This window comes from Equus quagga, chromosome 17 (genome assembly GCF_021613505.1).
Source record: "Equus quagga isolate Etosha38 chromosome 17, UCLA_HA_Equagga_1.0, whole genome shotgun sequence".
NCBI classification, from domain to species: Eukaryota; Metazoa; Chordata; class Mammalia; order Perissodactyla; family Equidae; genus Equus; species Equus quagga.
Window position 1 is genome coordinate 14,544,054 of NC_060283.1, and position 23,383 is coordinate 14,567,436.

At 44.1% G+C, this 23,383-nt stretch overlaps 1 protein-coding gene across 1 annotated transcript; it reads left to right on the top strand.

Moving 5' to 3' along the window:
• The first annotated feature begins 1,928 nt into the window (after positions 1 to 1,928).
• LOC124228353 (olfactory receptor 476-like) lies at positions 1,929 to 2,876 on the top strand. The gene has a single exon (XM_046642791.1). The coding sequence runs from the start codon at positions 1,929 to 1,931 to the stop codon at positions 2,874 to 2,876; it is 948 nt and encodes a 315-aa protein (XP_046498747.1).
• The last annotated feature ends 20,507 nt before the right edge of the window (positions 2,877 to 23,383 follow it).

The following is a 23,383-nucleotide window of genomic DNA, read 5'->3' on the forward strand; positions in this document are numbered from 1 at the left end:
AAAGAGGACAGAGAGGGAAAGGGAGTTACAGAGAAGTGACCAACCTCACAGAGGGAGGCTTCGAGGGCCATGGTGGGTTCTGACTTTCTCTTGTGTGTTAACAGAATCATCCAGCTGCTCTTCATGAAGGGAAGCAGGACACCAGTTAAGAAGAATTGCAATAATCCAAGCAAGATATGATGGTATTGTGGGACACTGGAATTGGCCACCCCAAGATATATCTCTTTGGCATGAGGATTATTTTGGGCTGGTTACTTTAAAAATTGCAGACAGGAAAGAAACTCTGAAAAGTAGAATTTACTTACCCTTTGTAAAAGATACTTACATTTGTAAAGGAAATCTCTGTCTGTAAAGGTGTCTCCCTGTCTGTACCAGGAAGAAGGGGGGATGACCTTATCTCTAGAAACTCTTATCAATGCAGGCAAGGACTTAAATCTGCATAATAACCTTACTCTTGTTTACTGTACTTTTCTCGTAATCTCCCATAACTGACTCCCCTGGACCCCCAACATCCTCCTTTGTCTTTAGCACAAAGATGATATTTAAGGTGGTGGCTTCAGCCATTTTGGTGAGTTGCTCAGTTTGCCTGAGCCTCTCCCATGTACACGTGTTATAAATCTTTTTTAATTTTCTCCTGTTATTCTGTCTCATGTGAATTTAATTTGTTTTCCTCCCAGAAGGACCCAGAGCAGGTAGAGGAAATGTCTTCCTCCCCTACAGTGTCTTGCAAAGAAAGGGTAGGAAGTTGGCGCATATTTTGAAGGTAGAGCCAATACGACTTGCTGAGGGATTCAATCAGGGGTGGGAGAAAAAAGGGTCAAAAATGGCTAAAAGGTTTAGGCCAAAACAACTGAAAAGATCAAGTTATCATTACCTGATGAGGAAGATTTTCTTGTCTAACTGATAATTAATATTCATTCATTGACAGCAGGCATGGTAATAGGTAGCCAGCCCTGGTGGTCTGGTGGTTAAGATTTTGTGCTCTCACCACTGTGGCCTGGGTTCATTTCCCAGTCAGGGAATCACACCACCTGTCATCAGCTGTCATACTGTGGCAGCTGCATGTTGCTGTGATACTGAAAGCTACGCCACGGGTATTTCAAATGCCAGCAGGGTCACCCGTGTGAACAGGTTTCAGCAGAGCTTCCAGACTAAGACAGACCAGGAAGAAGGACCTGGCCACCCACTTGCAAAAATACTGGCCATGAAAACCCTGTGAATAGCAGCAGAGCATTGTCTGATATAACATAGGAAGCTGAGAGGATGGTGCACAAAGATCGGTCAGGGTTTTTTGCTCTGCTGTACACAGGGGCACCAGAAGCTAGAATCAACTTGACAGCACTAATGACAAACTGTGATAGATATCAGAGAACAGATTGTTTGAGATATTGAGCAACTCTCCTCCTATCAGGAGTAAGAAAACCCAATAGGAAAGATGCATGGACATTTTTTATCATTAAATAGTGCCATTGATTCAACTACAAGAACATCTATGAAATTCAAGGGAGAGAGGAAGGGGACAGACCTCTAAGCTGGGTTTGGAGAGACCAAAGGACATTCCAAGACGAAAATACAGAATATGGAAAGGCAAAGACATTTGCAACAACGTGATGTGTTTGCAGAAATAAATTGTTCAGAATTGCTAAGGGTAAAGTGAGAGCAGGGTAGCCTGGAGGTGTTTCATAGAGGACATCTGGCGGGCTAAAGAACTTAGACATTATCTTGGGGAGACAGGGGTAAACTTTAACATTTTAGCGTGAGTGTGACATGATGGGATTGATGTGGGATTTGGAGAGCAGTCTGCCATTCAGAGACAGATGCAGGTTTTCAGCTTTAGAAGATGAGAAAGGCTAGCTCTTTGATGAGAATGTTAACGTTCTTGTTTCTCCTCCTCTTGTTCACTGTCATGTGGGAAACACACCAGTGAGATGGCATTGGGGCAGAATCACACCACAGTGACGAGATTCATCCTGCTGGGCCTCACAGACCAGGCAGACGAAAAACAACTCCTCTTTGCCATCTTCTTGCTGATCTACTCCATGACTCTGGTGGGCAACCTCGGCATGATAGACGTGATCCATGCCAGCTCCACACTGCACACCCCCATGTACTTCCTCCTGAGTGTGCTTTCCTTCCTTGACATCTGTAATTCCTCTGTGTTTACTCCCAGGTTGCTGATCAGCTTCCTCACCACTGACCAGTCCATCTCCTTTGCAGGCTGTGTGGCCCAGATGGCCCTCATGATCCTCCACGGCACAGGGGAGTGTCTGCTCCTGGCCATCATGGCATATGACCGATTTGTGGCCATCTGCCACCCTCTCCTCTACCACACCATCATGTCCAAGCGCTTGTGTGTCCAGCTAGTGGTGGTCACCTATGCTATGGGGGTGTTTATTTCAGCTCTGCAGACAGGGAATGCCTTCATCTTGCCCTATTGTGGTCCCAATGTCATTGATCACTACTTCTGTGACATCCCCCCCGTGCTCCAACTGGCCTGCTCAGACACCACGGTGGCCAATATCATCCTGCTCTTCTTTTCTGCCTTGGTCACTGTCCCCACAGTCTCAGTGATCTTGGTCTCTTATGCCTACATCCTGGTCACAATCTATAAGATGAGGTCCTTGGAGGCCCAGCGCAAGGCCTTCTCCACCTGTGCCTCCCACCTCACTGCCCTCTCCCTCTTCTATGGGTCTGTGTTCCTTGTATATGTCCAACCCAACCCTGAAAGTGCTTCAGCCTATAACAAGATCTTGTCTGTGTTCTACACCATTGTGATTCCCATGCTGAACCCCCTGGTCTACAGTCTAAGGAATAAAGATGTCAAGGCTGCTGTTCAAATTAGGGTTCTTAACCTGAGCAGAAAAAGAATTTGTTAGAAAGGTGTCTGGCAGCCAATAGAATACAAGACTAGAGAACCAGCCAGGACAGGAACCAAGAGAGGCAAGCCACAGCTAAGAGCCTGCCACAACAATGGTCTGTACAGGCTGCCACCATAGGGGGCATCACCTGTGGGCATTTTCCATTGCTATGGCTGGCGCTGCTGCCCCTGAGCATTCACCACTGCTCAGCTTTTGGACAAAGCCACCTACATTAGCCACTACACCACCCTCTATTGTATCCAACCACGTATCATCTCTAACAGATCCTAAACCTTTTCATCATTCCCTGAAGTTCAAGTCCCAGGCAGGAGCATCCATCTGTTTGGTAGCACAAATATTCTACGTCCGTTAGCATACTACATCCAGCATGGATATCCTACAAACACTGATATCCTACATCCACACTTCTTTCAGAGCCCTGGGAGGTGGAAATGGGACCTCCTTTCACTTCAGAAATGGGAGCTAGATTCTACCTTCCTTCTATCTTGAGAATTCCAAGATATAGAAAGGACCATTGAGCCAACAGACACATGAAAAGATGTTCAGTATCACTAAGTATTAGGGAAATGCAAATCAAAACTACAACGAGATATCACCTCACACCCATCAGCATGGCTATTATTAAAAAGGCAAGAAATAACGAGTGTTGGAGAGGATGTGGAGAAAAAGGAACATCATACACTGCTGGTGGGAATGCAAACTGGTGCAGCCCCTATGGAAAACAGTATGGAGATGTCGCAGAAAATTAAAAATAGAAATACCATATGATCCAGCTATTCCATTTCTGGGTATTTATCCAAAGAATATGAAAACACTAATTCAAAAATACATATAAACCTGTATATTCATCACAGCTTTATTCACAATAGCCAAGTCTTGGAAGCAACCTCAGTGCCAGTCACTGGGTGAAATGATAAAGATGTGGCATATATATACAATGGAATCCTACTGAGCCATAAAAAAGATGAAATCATACCATTTGCAACAACATGGATGGACCATGAGGGTATTATGCTAAGCAAAATAAGTCAGAGAAAAACAAATACTGTATGATTTCACTCATATGTGAAAGATAAACAAACAAAAAAATACATAGATAAGGAGTACAGATGGGTGGTTACCAGAGGGGAAGGGTGTGGGGGAGGGTAAAAGGGGTGAAGGGGCACATACATATGGTGACAGATGGAAGCTAGACTTTTGGTGGTGAACACAATGCAGTCTACATAGAAGGCAAAATATAATGATGTACACGTGAAATTTACATAATGTCATAAACCAAGGTGACCTCAATAGAATAATAAAAGAAAGAGTTATTGAATACCAAACAGTGAAAATGATACATTTCAACCAGAGCAACCTTCCCTGAAAGGTTCCATAGGGAATGTTGCCCTTCTGAATACATGATTTTGGAGAAACAGTCCATATGGTGTTTGAGTATAGGAAAGAAATAGTAGCCACTTGACAGTGGGAGAGAATGAAGCCCCAGTACAGAGACCTCCACTGTAATCAGCTGGGGACCAGAATGTGCTCTACAGCAATAGTGAGCTATCATTTCTATAAAAATGGCCAATTTAAACAAAATTAAAAGCTGACAGACCATACAATTTTTTTGAGTCAAAATCAAATTACCTTTATGTCTTTAGACAAAATGCTCCCTTATTGTAACAGAAATCATCCTTACTAATTTAAGAGGGGAAAAAGGAGGTGGAATTTATTACGAAGCCCAGATGTCAATTACTTTCTATATCTTTTTTTTTAATATTTTTTTTTATTTTAAGATTTTATTTTTTTTCCTTTTTCTCCCCAAAGCCCCCCAGTATATAGTTATATATTCTTAGTTGTGGGTCCTTCTAGTTGTGGCGTGTGGGACACTGCCTCAGCGTGGCTTGATGAGCAGTGCCATGTCCGTGCCCAGGATTCGAACCAACAAAACACTGGGCCGCCTGCAGCGGAGCACGCGAGCTTAACCACTCGGCCACAGGGGCAGCCCCTCTTTTTTTTTTTTTTTTTTAAGATTTTTTTTTTTCCTATATCTTTTTGAGATTCAAATAAAATTGGCTTGAGCCCTGTTCCATGTGTGGTAGAATCCCCACATCCCTACCAAATTGTCTGGGGAATCTGAGGTACAGGGTGTGGGGCTAAATGGCTTCTCTTTTACCTGATCACTTCTAGCTTTGAGTTCCTAAATCCACTGAATTACTCCAGCTTACAAATTGCCAGGGGAGGGGAGAAAGCACAGGGCTAGGAATGCGGGTTGTATAAATGGGGAAGAGAGAAAAATAAAACCTATCATAGGTCCTGTTGGGGAGGAAAAAAGAAAAAGTTTAGGCAGACTGGGTTGAGCCATCACAACTGGACTTGAGCCCAGTGAAGAAGAGAAGAAGACAATTGCATCTCTACCAGATAAAACCTCCGTGTTCACCTGGAACTCCACAGATGTCAGAGTAATAACACTTTCTCAGAAAATTAAATAATCCATGGTGAACCTGTTGATCAACACTTAATGATGATATCAGAATCACTCCTGGTTTTGTTTATGGTTTGGGGGTAGTTTATCTTAACATACTGTATTGTCAGTATTCGCCAGAGAAACAGAAGCAATGGGATATAGAGAGAGAGATAATACATGAGGAGATTCACTATAGGAATTGGCCCATGCATTTATGGAGGCCAACAAGCCCCACAATCTGCCATCTGCAAGCTAGAGAACCAGCAAAGTCAGTGATGTAATTCAGCCTGAATCCAAAGGTCTGAAAACTGGAGGGCCAATCATGTAAATCTTGGCCGGGATCTGAAGGCCTGAGAACCAGAAGCACTGATGTCCAAGGGCAGGAGACGATGGATGCCTCAGCCAAAGCAAAATGAGCAAATTTACCCTTCCTCTGCCTTTTTTGTCCTATTCAGGCCCTCAGTAGATTGGATGGTGCCTGCCCACACTGGTGAAGATGATCTCCTTTACTCAGTCTACTGATTCAAACACTAATATCTCTGGAAACCTCTCATAGGCTCACCCACAAATAAGGTTTTACTAGCTATCTGGGCATCCTTTAGCTCAGTCTAACTGACACATAAAATTCACCAATACACACTAAGAATATAGCAGACTCCAGCCAGTGCCCTACCACCATCACTACCCCCACACCCTATTCTAGATTCAGAAGTTTAGGGACTGCAATCTTTTCATGAAAATAAGCCATATGCAAAACAGAAAGCTTTCCTTTGAAAAATAATTTCCTTTAGGACCAACAAGACACAGAGAACCGGGGAACAGAGAAAGGAATGCCAACTCCTCCTTCATCGCCCTGGTAAACTCAGTCTCTGCTTCCTAACTTCACCAATTCCTGAGCACGTGTTGCCCCAGAACCCCAGGCAACCTAGTCACAGACTAAGAAGTAAATAAGCCTCCCACAAATTGACTAGTGAGTGACCTAAGAGGAATGGAGGGAAGACAAGGCAGATGAGTGAGTGCAGAAGCAGCTGACGACATGGCAAAGTTTGCCCAAAGAGACAAGGCATTCAGCTCTGTTGGCCACCCCACAACACTGCCCTCTTCAGATGGAGCCCAGTCCTTTCCTTCTGTCTCCCTTCATCTAAAACCACATGGCATAGAATCTGATAGAAGTCCTTGGGATGTTGGTTGGAAATTAACTCAAAGTGTTACCTCTCTCAAGAGCACTTGAATTAAATTTTTATTTGCGCTATATCTTAAGACCACTCAGATCCCACCCAATGCCTGAAGATCTGGAACTTTCTATTGAGTGAAAGTGAAGCCGAAGGTAAGGTAGAGGGGCAGATCCAGGCACAGGCGGGGTCCACAACTTTGTGGTCCTTGTCAGGCCACCAAAGCACTGGGCTACAACAGACCGCCATCCTAGTGAACAGTCAATGCTGAATGAACGAATATTGTTACCAGTGACAGGCTCCATCATCTGAGAAAAGTTAGTTAGCCTTGCTGGGCCTCAATTCTGTCCTATGTGGAATAAAGATGTGGTCCTTAAAATCTCCTGTTTACAAATGGAAAGGAGGGTAAATCACTTTGAATCTCCTGGATGTGAGCCTTGTTTTCAAGAGTCTCAAACTCATTTAAATTAATCCTAAAGGTCCTCTGCGGAGGGACATTGTAATGAAGTGGGGAGTCAGCCCTTGGCATTGGGATCTTTAGTGGAAAACTCAAGCTCTCCAGCAGCTGACAGCTTCACTCACCAAGCAGGATGTCTTTTCAGGCATCATTTCAACAGACAGTTTGGGCCAGATGGAAGAAGCAAAATGTAGGTCAAATTGGGGCCTTCCCTTGGAAAAAGAATACAAGACAGTCTACACACATTTCTAGCTAGAGCTGGTCAAAGGCAAGAGTATCACAGGGAGGGGCAGATGGGCAGATACCCTCCAGAATAGGGTCCTGGATCCTGCTTGGGAGTAATCCTGCCTTCTCCACAGGTCAGGATACCAAACACTGTTTCCCCTCTCCACAGTGTCATAGGCCCAGTTTCATCCCCACCCTCTCCAGGACCTCAGAGACACTGGCCACCAGCCTCAAGAAGCTGAGTTAGACAGCAAGCAAGCCTGGCTCACAGGCATTATGTGGATAGGCTGTGGACAGATGGATTTGCTCAATGGAGGGGTACCAGTTGATCTCAGAGCCCCGTTCTTCTACTCTAAGATGTTTATAAAGATGATCTTTGTCATCATTCTGAGAAACTGGAGTTTCAAGGCCAGCCCTCCAGAGTCATTATCACCTGGAAAACTCTATGCCCACAAATCTGTGAAGTGCTGCCTGATGAACAAGGTGTCTGAAGTAGCCCTTCAGGGTCTGAGGAGTGTGGCTTCCCTTGGGTGTTATTATTGCATTCAACAGTGCAGCTTGTTGTTCTATTCATTTGTGCTTTTAAGGTCAAAACTGCAATTCTTTATATAAATGACCCAATCACTCAATTTACAAAGTACCAGTAAACGAGTGATGTGAGCAAGACTAGAGGGCTCTCAAATTGTGCCCTAGGAAGACCAAAGCAGGAAGCAAGACCAGAGAAGAACTCTAGGATCTGTGGGCAGGATGAGATCCTTCCAATTTTCTTAGGGGTTCCCATATGACATCTCTGCCTTCATGACTCTCCCTCTTCTGACTTCCCCAGTCACAAGAGCTCTGCTCAGACATTCTGCCCACATGTGGGTCCCTGCCCTGGCAGCCCCGGCAGCCCCAGCAGTGAAGTCCCCATGGGGACCGGCTCCTTGGAGAAGCCATCTCCCAGCACCTATTTCTGGCAACCAGAGTTTTCAATCTGTGTGACCATTACAACCCATGATTAAATACATCTCACCTACTAGCTAAATGCTCTCAATCTACCAGAGATCAGTGTCTCCAGCTCCCAGATTGCCCATCCGCCATGGGGCTGACAGCTGCTCACACATGTGGAGAAAGCAAAAGAAGCCATTTCAGGGATGCAGTCGAGCTGCTTTCTCATTCTTTCTCACTGCTTTCTCATTCTTTCTCACAGCTCAAGCTGTTTCTGCATTTCAAGAAGCCTGACAGTGTCTTCATTTTACAAGAGGCACAGGCTGGAAGGATCTGGCTAGCATTTTTCCTAAAAGCCCTTATTTCTCCACTTTAACTTCTTCAACCCAATATGGGCTTCATGGTAAACTCTACAATTTCTCCTTTGTGTTTCTTCCTGAGGGCCCATCCTCTGTGTTCCACAAAGCTCAGATTATAGGGTCCCAGCATGATTAAAACCCCGGAGGGCCGTCCCTGTGGCTGGGTGGTTAGGTTCGTGCACTCCGCTGCGGTGGCCCAGGGTTTCGCCGGTTTGAATCCTGGGCACGGACATGGCACTGCTCATCAGGCCATGCTGAGGCGGCGTCCCACATGCCACAACTAGAAGGACCCACAACTAAAAATACACAACTATGTACTGGGGGGCTTTAGGAGAAAAAGGAAAAATAAAATCTTAAAAAAAAAAATACCTTGGGAGAGTAATAAAGCTGCAATATTCTGTTATTTGGGGGGATTTTCTAACGTGTCCATGTCAAACATGTGTGTGTTGGCTTGTTTCCAGAGAAAGCTTCAGGAAAGTACCAGGTACAACTGGCCTTTCTGCCAATACAAAGGGAGTGTTAGACATGGTGCTCACCTTAGATGTGATCCTCTGAGGGACCCCAAAGACTGGAAGTAGTGGGCTCTTTGCCCTTTACTCTCTGATGAGGTAGGACTGGAACGTTGGCCAAATCTTCACTTGAAATCCTGCCTTAACATTAGCTAACATTTATCAAACACCTACTAGATCTCAGACACTTTATTTTCATCTCCCAAAAAATCCTCCTAACTACCCCCATGAAGCACAAACTACTAATAGTCCCTTTTTTAAGATAAGGAACTGAGTCACAGAAGAGTCAAGTAACTTGCCTGAGATTACATAATTAACAAGCGGCAGAACCAGGATTGAAACCCAGACTCTGGAGTGCACAGGCTAACCACCATGCTATATTGTCTCCACTATTTAGGAAGTATTTCACGGACCCCTGAGATAGTCTCCAAGGATGGCCACCATTAAATCCTTCCTTTTCTGAATGCACATGCCACTCTTCCCATCAAGGTGGTAAGGGAGGGAGTCTGTTTCCCCTTCCTGCGAATCTAGACTGGTCTTGTGACTAGGGTTGCCAGATTTAGCAGATAAAAACACAGGATGCCCAGTTAAAACTGAATTTCAGATAAACAATGGATAATTTTTAGCATAAGTATGTCCCAATAGTACACGTGATGTACTTATACCAAAAACTATTCATTGTTTATCTGAAATTCAAATTTAACTGGGCACCACAAGTTTTATCTGGCAACTCTACTTGTGACTTGCTTTGACCAATAGCATACAACAGAAGTGACAATGTGCCAGTTCCAGGCCTAGCCTTGAACAGGACTGTTGGCTTCCACTTCCTCCGTCTTGGAACCATCATGAGACCACCATACTGGGAGGAAGCACAGCCTGCCATGTGGAAAGGCCGCATAGAAAAGCACTAAGCACCAGCTATCGAGTAAAGCCTTGTTTGCCTTCCAGGACAGCCCAATTGTGAGCTGCATGCAGCTGACTGAATGACCCTTGTCTACACCATGTAGAGGAGAAGAAAAATTTACCTCCAGCTCTGCCCAAACTCCTAACCTACAGAATTGTGAGAAACAACAAATGGTTGTAGTTTTAACACACTTCATGTTAGGGAGTTTTCTTATATAGCAACGGATAACTGAAATAACCCCTAATGGATCGTCCCTGAATTATTCTGAATTTAGTCCCCAAACCTTGTGGGCTCCTCTGTGATGGCCCCATCAAGCCTGGTTTCTGTGCCTGTGCAGTCCTATCCAGTCTCACTATTATTTTTCCTTAGTGAGGCAGTACTTCCTTGAAGTTCAGAGCATGGGCTTTGGATCCAGTCAGACCTAGGACTGGATTCCAGATCTGTCACACAAAGCTGTATGACCTTGCTCTCTTTCTCTGAAAAATGAGTATGTCAATATTAATGACCTCATAAGGTGGTTTGTGAGGATTAGAAGAGATTTAATGTCTGTAAAGCTCTCAGAACAGCGCCACGTTCTTAATTAGCGTTCAGCACATATTAGCTGTAGTTATTAGTCGTCCTTATACTGACTAATTTCTCTAACCTATATCAGTCTATTATTTTATCTCCCTTGTTATTTCTACCCAGCAGAGAAAGTGTAGTAAGCCACAAACCATATACCAATGAGGGTGGCAGGGTCTACCATCAAAGAACCATAGTTCTCCATGAGGAGAGACTCCCAGGCCTGGAGAAACATGGTGAGATGTGTGGCCTTTCTAAGTCCCTCATTATTCCGTGCTAGTCCCTCATTTCCTTTTCCCCAGGCCTAGTAGTCACTGAGAAATCACATGCCCCTATATGCAGCCAAGACTTATTAGGTAATGAAGCTACCTCCTGGACCACCCAACCATGCCCCCAAATTTCCTTATTTTTCTTTCTCCATGAACCAGAAATGCCGGGGCAGAAAGATGTAGAGTCATGAGAACATATGAGGAAACAGAAGTTACATGGGTTATGGAATCAGACAGGACTGACTTTTAAATCTGGTTTTGCAACATATAGTCTGGCGTAATTTATAAACAAGAAAATTGTGTGAAGATTATATACCTTTATGGCAAAAAGCCTAGCATATAGCATGGCTCAGAGTAGATGCTCATTTGATACCAGTTTCCCCACCTCCTCTATTATGATCCATCTGGGCGTTGGCTGCTGGTATCGGTGATGCAGTCACGCAGAATGACATCATTTTGCCCTTCTGTGGCCCCAGCATCATTAATCACTACTTCTGCGACCTCTGACCCTCTGCCCAAGCTCCAACTCACCTGTGCTGACATTGCCAAGGCTGAGGCCATCCTCTCCCTTTATTCTAATTACCTTCTTCCCCATCACTGTCATCCTGGTCACCTTTTGAAGGATGCATTCCCTGAAAGCCCAAAGCAAAGCTTTCTCCATCTATGCCTTTCATCCGCCAATCATCTCCCTCTTCCGTGGCACCATCATGTTCATATATGCTCAGCCAAGCACTCACAGTGTCAAGGTGATGGGCTAAACTCTGCAGTCCTATAGGAGGGCAGAGCTAGGACAAGTTATCAGATCCTGGAGAGCAGACTGATGACCCTAAACCAAGGATGAGCCAAGGGCCAAAGACTAGAAGAAGAAGGATAAGCTTTCGAAACCCAGGTCAAGATAAGGAAAGCATTATATTTTGACTTCTGTATAGACTGCACCATGTTCACCGCCAAAAGTCTAGTCTCCATCCATCACCATACATATAATGATGTATACCTAAAATGTACACAGTGTTATAAACAAACGTAACCTCAATAAAATTTTAAAATGTAAATAAATAAGAAAAGCAGCATCACAAAGAAGTCAGGGTCAGACATGAAGCTAGACCACAGGTGGTGCCCTTAGGGGCAAGACAAATATTGGATTCTTGTCCTTGAGGCCATTGGAAGTCAAAACTGGCTCATGAAGAGCCAGACTCAGAGTAAAGGGGTATTTCCGGATCCCTCCAGACTCCTGCTTATACGCAAGCTTGTTTGGAGTTAAGCTTCTATGAAGACTCCTCCTCTCATATCCTGGTACCTGACATTGACCTCTCTTTGACATTTCTTTTGCCCCAGATAAGAGCCAATGGCCAAACACAGCACTTTGGACGCTGCTGTGAAGTAATCTCTTTTCCACCACCTGTTTCCTCACCAGTGCTTGTTTTTTCATGAGCTCTCTACTACCGAACAGCATACAGACACAAGCACATTTGTCGCTGGGACAGTTCTGAATTATTCCTACAGAGTTACATTCCTGCAGACTCTGCTCACCATTGTATCTGGCTGTGTATCTTGCCTCTCCAAATAAACTGTAGGCTGGAGGCGGGAACCAAACCTCATTCATTTCATTCCCCACTGAATCTAGCACAGAGCTGGGTACTTAATCAGAGGATAAGCCATATTTATTTTTACATATTTCACCTCTTCCTCTTAGTATTTTAGCCAGCACATGATAAAAAGAACATCAGTTGTCATTACTCTACAAGTCTCAGGACTTTAATCAAACACTACTGCTCCCTGAAGAAGGTGTTTTCCCAGTTATGATAATTAGCAACTAATATTATTCAACATATATTATGGGCTGGGCATTCTGGGAAGCATGTTGTATACACTATTTCATTTAACTCTCACAACAATTCTATGAGTAGGTTATGCCTATTCCGCATATGAGGAAACTGAGAGTCCAAGGCCATCTACAGTGCATAACTGATAGAGCCAGGTCCAGCTCATTCCAAAGCTTATGCTCTACTCTAGTGCCTAAAACCACTTGGGTTTTTGCACAAAATTATGCAACGAGTTTATATTTCTACTATTTCCCAAAAATCTGAAGAGCTGTTCCCATAATTTCCACCAGGGCCCACCTTTCTATTAATCCCATAGAGTCTTGAACCCAACCAGGAGTTTTCAGTTTCTTCAGAGCACCTGAAGAGCAGCTTGGAACAGGAAAAATAAAATGGGATAGACGGGGCAGAAAGAATTAGGAAATGAAAAGCTCCTGGTGCCCCTGCCTTGGTACCTCCCCCCTCCCCGATCTTGCCACAAGAGAAAGACCCCAATTCCCTAAGCCAATTACCTCTTCCTCTATCCCTTCCTGCATTGCATGTTAATGCTAACATGGAGTTTTCTTTGTGAGTCACAACAAATAATTAAGCCACTTTTTCTTCTAAGGCAAGTCCAGGCTGGTTTCGAGAGTGGACAAGCAGTGATTCATTGATTGAATCAAAAATTGGGGACTTGGAAAAGAAGTGATGTTGCTTAAAGTAGCCAACTTTATTTATTTATTTATTTATTTTTGAGGAAGATTAGCCCTGAGCTAACTACTGCCAATCCTCCTCTTTTAGCTGAGGAAGTCTGGCCCTGAGCTAACATCCATACCCACCTTCCTCTACTTTATACATGGGACGCCTACCACAGCATGGCTTTTTTTTTTTTTTTTTTTTTTTTAAAGATTTTATTTTTTTCCCTTTTCTCCCCAAAGCCCCCCAGTACATAGTTGTATATTCTTCTTTGTGGGTCCTTCTAGTTGTGGCATGTGGGACGCTGCCTCAGCGTGGTTTGATGAGCAGTGCCATGTCCGCGCCCAGGATTCGAACCAACGAAACACTGGGCTGCCTGCAGCGGAGCGCGCGAACTTAACCACTCGGCCACGGGGCCAGCCCCTACCACAGCATGGCTTTTGCCAAGCAGTGCCCATGTCCACACCCTGAATCCAAACCAGTGAACGCCTGGCGGAGAAGTGGAATGTGTGAAGTTAACCGCTGCGCCACTGGGCCAGCCCCTAAAGTAGCCAACTTTAGCATCTCTCCCTAAAGTCAAAGAAGGGTCGATTGTCCCAGAACCTCAATTTTTCCTTGTGAAAAAGGAAGTATTTAGAAAAGATGGCCTATGTAAGATGTCTTCCAGTCCTGACATTCACATGAAATCTGAACCCTCTTGGCAGCACCATTGAGCTTATATACTGATAGAAGATATACTGATGAGGCAAACTCCATTAGAGTTACAATACAGGCAATATAACTCCGCTTTTCTTTTTGATGATCATCATTAGAGAAATGAAAATGGCCAAAACAAAAAGCAAAATGTCCTTAAAAAAAACAGGAAGCAAAATGCCCTCAAATAACCCTGGGTATAGAATAGATTGTCAACTGATAACTCTTCAAAAGACTACCAGAAAACCTGTTCATCAACCCAAGCTAAGTTTACTAGACCTACTGTAGTAGCGCAATAAGAGAAAATACAGAATCTTAGTACTGTCTAAAAAGGAGGAAACCAGTGGAAGATATTTACAGGGTTTGGGAGTCTGGACTCAAGTAGTTTTAGGTGGATCTTTCAAGCCAGGGAGCAGATCAGGATTGGACAAAGTTTGGGTCATTATGGTTTGGGATTGGCAGATGCAGAGAGAGAAGGGCCTGAAAATAAATCTTGATAAATAACCTATTGCTTGTTGAGAAAATTGTTTGCCCAGGTGAATAATCTATTGTCTTGATAGGAAAGCTGTTTGCCTAAAGGAGCAAACTATTTGTTCCCATAAATTGGCTTGCAGGAATTTCATGAAGCAAACAGTGAAGTTATTTATTGATTTAGAGTCATATCTTCCTAGGCCTGAATTTCCTGGAACAATTAGTGAAGTCATGTTGCCACAGGAAGTCTCAGTTCTCGGTCCCAATGGTTAAGCTCTGTGGCTATAGATGCTTGCCATTGTCAAGTTCAACTTATTATTTTAAAGTACCACTATGAGATGCTATTCTGTTCCCATGTAAACAGAACTTCACCTCACTTCCTCCCTCTGATGACGTTATGTTACCGCCCAAGGGGGGTTGCCTGCTCACCACAAGACATGCCAATAGTCAGGAGGCAAGGTGGTAGGAGAGAAAGGACTTTATTACAGCTTGCTAGCAAGAGGGAAGATGGCCAACTCATGTCAGAAAGAACTATCTCACAGAACAAAGACTACAGGCCAGTTATATACAGAGCTGGTCTCCAGGTGTCGGAGGTGGCTGGTTTCTGGGGGGCGGGGGCGGGGGGCAGATATCTGGTCCCAGTTCCTGGTAGTCTTTTGTTTTATGGATATGCATCAGAGAATGGAGCAATGGCTTATACCCAGATCTTTCAGTTGTCACTGATGACGGCTATCACCATAGACTCTCTGCCCGGGGGTCATCACATTCCTAGAGAATTCAAAAGAACAAATTTATCACCTTAAAGCAGCTGGGAGGGGCCACAAAGTCTACAGAGCATATCTGGACTAGTTAGTCAGAGGTCAATTCAAGTAACAGTATGGTTTCTTTTCTACAATATGGCTTCTCTTATGTCAACCTTGTGTTGAGGGGGTATCAATTATACTTGGGCTATGATGCTGTGCATTTCTCCCACCCTGCCACAGAGTGGGCAGAGACAGTTAACAGGAAAATAATTTCAGCTGGAGAGGAGCTCATTGCCATGTGTAAATAGTCTATCTGTCCCCCGGATGGTTAATGAATCATCAGCTTTCATCCAAAAGGATCCAGGTCATCCAGTGGAACTGGGAACAGCAGTCCAGTACTACGGCAGTGCTGGGTAATTTTAGGAAATATTTTCTATTTAGAAAGACCAGGTCTCCAGCCCCAGATTTCACTGTATATAATTTTTGGCCAAGCACCTTCCCTCTCTAGGCCTCTTTTCCCACTCCCAAACGTTTTAAACTAGATGTTCCACAAGAATCCTTTCAACTCCAGCTTTCTGGGTTTCTTTCACTTGGCCCTATTAACATATAGCCACCTTTGATCAAAAAGAGATGTGAAGACAACAAAGGACATCCATTTGGCTGCTTATGTAGCCTTTATGTAGGTTTCACTGTCAGGATATTCTTCAAAAGCATATCATCCAAGACCATGGACATATAATACTCAGAATAAAACCATCACAATACCATATACAAGCAAGTACTGAAGGCTCACAGCAGATTCTTGTCTTTCCCATTTACTAGCAAGTAAGAGGAAAGCACAGGGGCTGGCCCAGTGGTGCAGCAGTGGAGTTCGCACTTTCCACTTTGGCAGCCCAGGGTTTGCTGGTTCAGATCCCAGGTGCAGACCTCTGCACCACTTGTCAAGCCATGCTATGGCAGGCATCCCACATATAAAGTAGAGGAAGATGGACACAGACGTTAGCTCAGGGCCAGTCTTCCTCAGCAAAAAGAGGAAGATTGGCAGCAGATGTTAACTCAGGGCTAATCTTCCTAAAAAAGAAAGAAAGCATAGATTTTTGGTTCTGCATCTCTCTAGGTCCTGGAGGATCCTGCCAGCTGATTTAACTGGTATATAAGAATATCAATATTTCAGTTCTGACTGAGCTTTTCCTGAAAGATTTGCTGGTCAGTGTACCTGAGGAGAGAGAAAGAGATTGCTGCTGAATAACAGCGGGTTTATTGACTGCTGTGCTCGCTTACTAACAACTTAGTTTGGCAGAATTTTTAAGTTTGGAAGAATTTGGTTCCAGACTTTCTTTCATTGCAACACATCACCTGTGAATCAGGTTTGCAAGAAGAGGGTCATATAGAACCTGCCACTAGCAACAAGAACCTTCTCATATTAAAAAGCAAAAATGAATGGCCTTGGGCCAATTAGCTAGAGGCAGGCTCAGTAAGTGAAGAAGCAGCAGGAGCCGCCCCTCAGAGGAGACAGGAAGGAACCCTATCTGAGAGACATGGACGATCTGAGTTATAATAGATGAGATAGTGCTGGGGCCATATCCAAGAAAAGACGTTTGCCCTTAAAGAATATATCGGCAGCTAAGGCTGTTACATTAACAAACACCACGCAAATCTCATTGTTTTACAAGAGCAAAAAGTTTATTTCTCACTCATGTTCACATCCCATCGTGAGTCAGTGGTGAGTCTGCTCCTTTTCAGTCCAAGACTCAGGCTGATATAAGAGAAAGCCCTGTATCTTGGACATGAGGTGACACAGCAGGGGGGAATGAGGGGAGGTAGGGGACCATGGGATGGCTTCTAAGTTTTCTATGCTCAGAAGGGCACAAACCACTTCCATTCGTACTCTCAGGGCCAAACCCAGTCGTGTGGCCAAGCTTAATTTAAATGAGAAAAGAGAATAGATAAGAATTCTTATCTGAGAGTCCATGGAGGAGCATTGACTCTTAGGCATCATAATAAAATCTACCCCAAAGAGGCTGAAGGGGGCTACTGCATGTTCATAAGTAGGGAATTGACACAATGAAGGGGGCAGTTGTGAGAAGGACATGTCAGACAACTTGTGCAGGTTGGAACGCAGTGGGGAAGGTCAGAGGACACAGCCTTGTTTCGCTTCCGTCAGGTCTCTCCCAAGTGAATAAACCCCCTCTCACCTGCAGGAAACCTGGGCAATCCAGTCTCTCATCTGCTGAGGCCCTCCCCCTGATCAGTAGTCTAGGGACTGCATTTCTTTTACACAAACAAGTCATCTGCCTCACAAGGCCCTTTACTTTGCACAGTGATTTCCCCCAAGACTATGGGACTCCGGGGTGTCAGGCTCCCCAAGGAAAGAGCCAATTTCTTCCTTCCTGGCCTGGGGAAAGCAGTCTCTCTACACTCTGTTCTCGCTGGACTTGGTCCTCAGTCCCATGCCTTGGGATGTCTGTTAGAGAGTTATTTATAACAGTGAAAATTTAGAAAAACCTCATTGTCAACCAATGGGGACCAATTAAGTAGATAAAGGCACACACACACAACAAAATAATATGCAGCCATTAAATACAATGATGTAGGCTGCTATTTATTGATTGATGTGGGAAAATGTCCATGACATCTTGCTGAGTAAGAAAGTAAATGACAGCTTGTATAGTATGCTTCTCTTTATGGAAAATTACAGAACGCTCACCAACTCCCATTTTCCGTGGTGGTAGGATTTCAGATGACATTTTACTTTCTTAGAGGTTCTTTTCTGTGTTGCTTAAATATTTTACAACTAGGATGTGTTATTTTTTCAAAGACAATAAAGCTATTTTGGAGGGGGGAAAGAATTACATTTTTTTGAAGCAGAGAGATGTGTTTTCAATATTGTTAAGTGAATAAAGCAGTTATGGTATAATCCCACTAGTGTGTGTGTGTGTGTGTGTGTGTGTGTGTGTATATATATATATATATAAGAATACCATCGAGCATCTTTCTCAGGAACATTCTGAGGATTAAAGCAAATAACAATTGAGGAAGCCACGTCTAGACCCTTAAAGACCACACATTTGCTGATAACATTAGCACTTTCAGCCACTTCTTAGGAGACCTGAGGAGTATCTTGACATGTACTCTTGTGTGCGTCTTGGCCTTGAGAGCCTTTTAAGTCTCAATAACCTGAAAAGAAGAACCACAAGGGACGAACACTGTAAATAGAGAGGGTCTGTCCTGGCATTTGATGGAGACTCCCTGCTCCTCAGGGGACCCCAGACAACCCTCACCAAGGTCTCTCCAGCATCCCTTAAAGACAACCTCGGGTTCCAGGTCCGCTCCTGGGAAAATTAGTCACAAATTCCCACTGGCACGTTTCTGAACTCTAGGAGTCAGGATGAAAAGAGCCAGGTGAATCTTAACACAGGAGCCTTCCCAGCAATAAGGAATCTCAAAGTTTTGTTAGACTATCTGAGAAGGTCTCTTTTTTTTTTTTTTTTTTTAAAGATTGGCACCTGAGCTAACATCTGTGGCCAATCTTCTTCTTCTTCTCCCCAAAGCCCCCCAGTACACAGTTGTATATTCTAGCTGTGGGTCCTTCTAGTTGTGGCATGTGGGATGCTGCCTCAGCATGGCCTGATGAGCAGTGCCATGTTGGCGCCCAGGATCCGAACCAGTGAAACCCTAGGCCACTGAAGCGGAGCGCGTGAACTTAACCACTTGGCCACACGGCTGCTCCGCAGAAGTTCTCTTGAGAAAGCTGCTGGGAGGCAATCAAGGTAAAGGGGAGAGAAACACACAGGAGGTCTCCAAGAACAACGCTCATGGATGGATGGTCTTTGCTCAACCACAGGTAAGTGGGTTAAGGTGTGGAATCCTCTTACCAGTAAAGGTTTAGACTCCTTTATCTTCCCTTTGTCAGGGAAGTGGGAGAATCCCCCTCCCCCTTTTCCTTAAGGTTCTTATGGCTGGTCAAATAATTAAAAAGGCAGGTTAGCAGGAGAAAATCAAACAAAGCTTAATAGCATGTATACATGGAAGAAACTCAGGAGAAACTGAGCAACTCAGCCAACTGGCCGAGGCTGCCTGTTTAAGTATCTTCAGCTATAGACAAGGAGGACATTTTGGATAGTGATTTGGGCCTTCAAAGGGCAGGAAGGCAACTCACATGGAAATAGGAAAGCCAACGTTTGGTAAGTAGAACTTTGATAAGAGTGGATTTAGCAAGTATCCTCCCAGTCTACTGGATACCCAGAGTTATCTGCGGTGATGGCCTGTCCTGGGGACAGGCCTTTACTTTAAATTTCTTTTAGGCAGTTAGGGGAAAATGTGGACTGTTCTTCCTGAGTCTGAGTCTTTATTGTCTTCAGCTCAAAATAATCTGCATACCAGAGTGGCGCATCTTGGGGCAGCCTGTCCTGAACCCCATCAGCTTCCTCATAAACCATGCTCAAACTTTTCACATCTGATCATCAGCCCCAGCACCTAGGTGAATGGGAAAAAAATCAGAGCTCTGAAGCAGTGTCCAGTAGATTTGAAGTTAATTTCCTTAGGGTTCTACCCTGGGGCCTCTTGTCCAGCCAGCTTTATTTTGTATGCCAGAGACCTTGGAGTTCACCCTGATAACTGCTCTCCTCTTCACACTGGCATCTTCAGTCCATCGCCAAACCCTGACATTTACAGTCAGACATCTCTAAATCCATTTACCTCTATCTGTCTCCACTACCCCATCTCATGAATCCCTTCTGGATGACTTCAATATCCTCCCAACAAATCTCCCCCATCCATTGACCCTCCTCCAATCATTTCTCCACAACTGCATTCAGAGTGATCTTATCAAAAAGCAAATATGACTACTTCATCCTCCTGGCAAAAATTCTTTAATGGCATCCTACAGAAAACAAATTTCTTAACATGGTGTAGAGTACCGGATAATCATGTAGGCTCTAGATCCTGACCACCTGAATTCACTACCAGCTCTACCACTTACTGAGTCTTTGGGCAAGTTCCTTAACTTCTTTGTGCCTCAGTTTCCTCTTATGTAAAATGGTCTCAGTAGCACATCTCATAACGTTGTTGAGAGGATCAAATGCAATTAAAGGTGTTTTGAACTATGCCTGACACACAGCAAGCACTCAGTAAATGTTACGAACACTGCCTGCCTGCCTCTCTCAATTTACACCACTCTCTCTCTTTGTCGTCTACCCACACTGGCCTTTACTCAGCTCCTCTTCCTCACTAGGCTTTCTCAGACCTCAGGGCCTTTGTATAGGCTGTTCCACTCTTCTCTTCTATTGAAATCTCTTCTTAGGGAAAATCTTCCTTGACCTCCCTGAGTCACAGATTTAAGCTCATAGCATTATCTCCAATTCAGAGCTATTTTTCCCATTGCAGCTTTTCAATAACTTGTATGATTATTTCATTAATCTACCCCTTGTCTACCCCTCTCAACTCTAAATTCCACAAGAATGAGCACCATTCTTGTTTTCTCCTTACCGTTGTATCCTCACTTCCTACACTGCCTGGCACACAGTAGATGCACAATAAACATATTCTGAGTGGCTGAATACATCCAATGATTCTCAAACTTCCATCTTCTACACGGAACTCTCTCCTAAGCTTCAAAACAACATACCCATCTGTCTCCCAGACCTGTGTATTTTGCTCTCCCAAGCTCACTCTACTGAAAATGGAACTCACCACATCTTTCCTCAAACCTGTTACCTGTTAGAGAGAATGACACCACTATTCACCCTGTTACCCAAACCAGGCACCTGGATGTCATCCCTGACCCTCCTCCAGCCTACACATCCAATTAATGAGAAAGTACAGAAAAATCCATCTCCTAAATATTTCCCTAATCTTTCCAGTTCTTAAACTCTCTGAGGGCGAAGATCTTGTCTACCTCAGTCACCATTGTGTCTCCAGTATTAATAATGGGACTTCACTATTCGTGAGTCGATAAAATAACACTACCCGAGCCAAGACTGCTATGGTCAATTGCCTAATGTAGTTCCCGCCTCCTCTCTAACTTCTCTTGACTACAACTTAGTCTGACCCTGTCACCATCCGCCTTAAAATTCTTCAACAGCTCGCCACTTATAGGACTCTGCTGTCAAGGCCATCCTCCAGAAGGTGGGCAGCGTGCCTTCTGGTTAACAATGATGAGTAGTGGTTAATAAAGGTTAATTTCTTAAAAGCCACAAAGAAATAGCGCCTGGGCTACCCTGGTGGTCTGAAAACTCTAGTTTTTTTAACCATTCATTAAAACTCTTTCTATAAAAATGGCAATTATTTATGAAAACAGCTGAGACTACAAATTACTGATCACTGTACTTTACACCCAAATATCAAGAAATAAAACTTATTGCCTAAAATGGCAAATTCCCTTCCTGTGCCCAGGAAAGAGCAGAGCTGTCAGAGAGAGCAGGAACCCATCTGTGGCTTTGTAAGATATCCATGGGAATAGGAGATGTTCAGAAATTCTCAGGGAATCTCCCATCTTGAGATGGCCTCCCCCTTCATAAGCCTCCCCTCTTCCGAACTTCATAAGCCTCCTTTCTTCTGTCATGTCAGGACACTTCAACACTCTGCCCAAATGCATTCTCATTGCCATGGCAGCCCCTTACCAACGTCTCAGCAGGGGCAATGGAGGAAGCTCTCCTCTTGTTCTCTCAACCAGGAATCATTAGTGAGAATCTAGGATCTTCCAAGCTTCCATCACACCCAGTGTTATTACCAAATCCCCCTTAACTCAACCATATCAGTTTGCTAGAGACCTGGAGCTCATCTTGTGGAATTATTGATGAGACAGACCAAGCAAACTGCCCCTACTAGGTTCATTCTTGTTTTCTCTCTGCTGAGGTCTTTAAGAACCAAAATGAAGAGCATCCCTCTTCTCCATGCAAATTCTGAACGAATTAAGAAAGAAGAGGTAGAAGCAAAGCAGATAGAACGCAAAATACCACCTGCATCACTGATAAAACTGGGTACGGCAGAGCATTGTTTACGCTTGTAGGTAAATCATCTTCTTAAAATTGAACCCAAGAAATAGAAGATTTAATGACCTAGTTTTAAGATCTAGATTAGGGAGGAGCACAGCAGAGCCTGTGCTTCCAACAGGCAAAGAAGAGGGCAGAGCGTAACTACACACACGCAATGCTTTATCCCAAACTCACTGATCACAGAAGGCATCCCTCCTCCAGGAGAAGAGGGGACAGGAGTGTTACTCAATGGATGTCCCTTCATAGGGAAGGAAACATCACAAGTAGAGAAGAAGCGTCCCCACTGGTACTCTCCATAGGTAAAATCTGCGTGTATTATTCACATTTTAAGAGACCCAGAGTTGTCAATAGACGCTGATAGCGCAAAGCCATATTACTGGCTTTGATTAGAGACCACCTATTTCTAGCACCGTGGCATGCCCAAAGAGGCCCTGAATTATTCCTCCTTTGTTCCAAACATCATTCAGATGATACAGAATTCCAAACATTTAACAACCAGTATGCCATGGGCACCAACCAATCAGAACAGGCACCCAAACAATCAGAACCAACACTCAACCAACCAAAACAGACATCCAACCTATCAGAGCAGACCCTGGCCAGTATCCCACAAAAGAGCTTCCACTCAGAATAGCAGCCTTGGTTGTTTGAAAACCTAGATAGATGGATCCCAAGAGGAAAACTGGGGGGAGCATGACAACAGTGAAGAGAATTTGTACAAACATGACAGCCCCCTCTAGGGAGCTTAAGGTGGTAGGTGTGTGTACTCTCTGCCCTGTGCTCCTTGATTAGAGATCTCACCTCCAATTCTGCCTTAAAAACTGTGCCCTGCTTATTCTGGACCGCAATGCCACAAACCTGGCATGTCCTACTGCTCTTAGTTGTTTCTAGCTAAAACACAAGACCTTTGCTCCTTGGCCATGGTTTTGTTGAGCTGGAGTTTTCATATTTACTGTAGCTGCCTGTTCTCCCTGACAAAATTTTTTGTAGTTATTAGTGAATAACTAGTAACTAATGTAGTTACTAGTGAACCCAGACTTTGTTTTAATTTATTTTTTAAATTTTCTCTCCCTGAATTATTAGCTCTGTCAATAGAGAGAGATCAGGAAAGCCCAATCTCCTGACAAATCAGGAGGCCTCCATGAAAGCACAGCAGCCTCAACAGCCAGGAGTAACCCCAGCTGGGTGGATTAGTGTCCTCAGGCTGCTGTAACAAAGTTCAACAAACTGGGTGGCTTTAAATAAGAGAAACTTATTCCCTCATGGTTATGGAGG

What these genes read in the sequence shown, in the direction of transcription:
- LOC124228353 (XM_046642791.1), top strand. Translation starts at nt 1,929, where the DNA reads ATGGCATTGGGGCAGAATCACACCACAGTGACGAGATTCATCCTGCTG.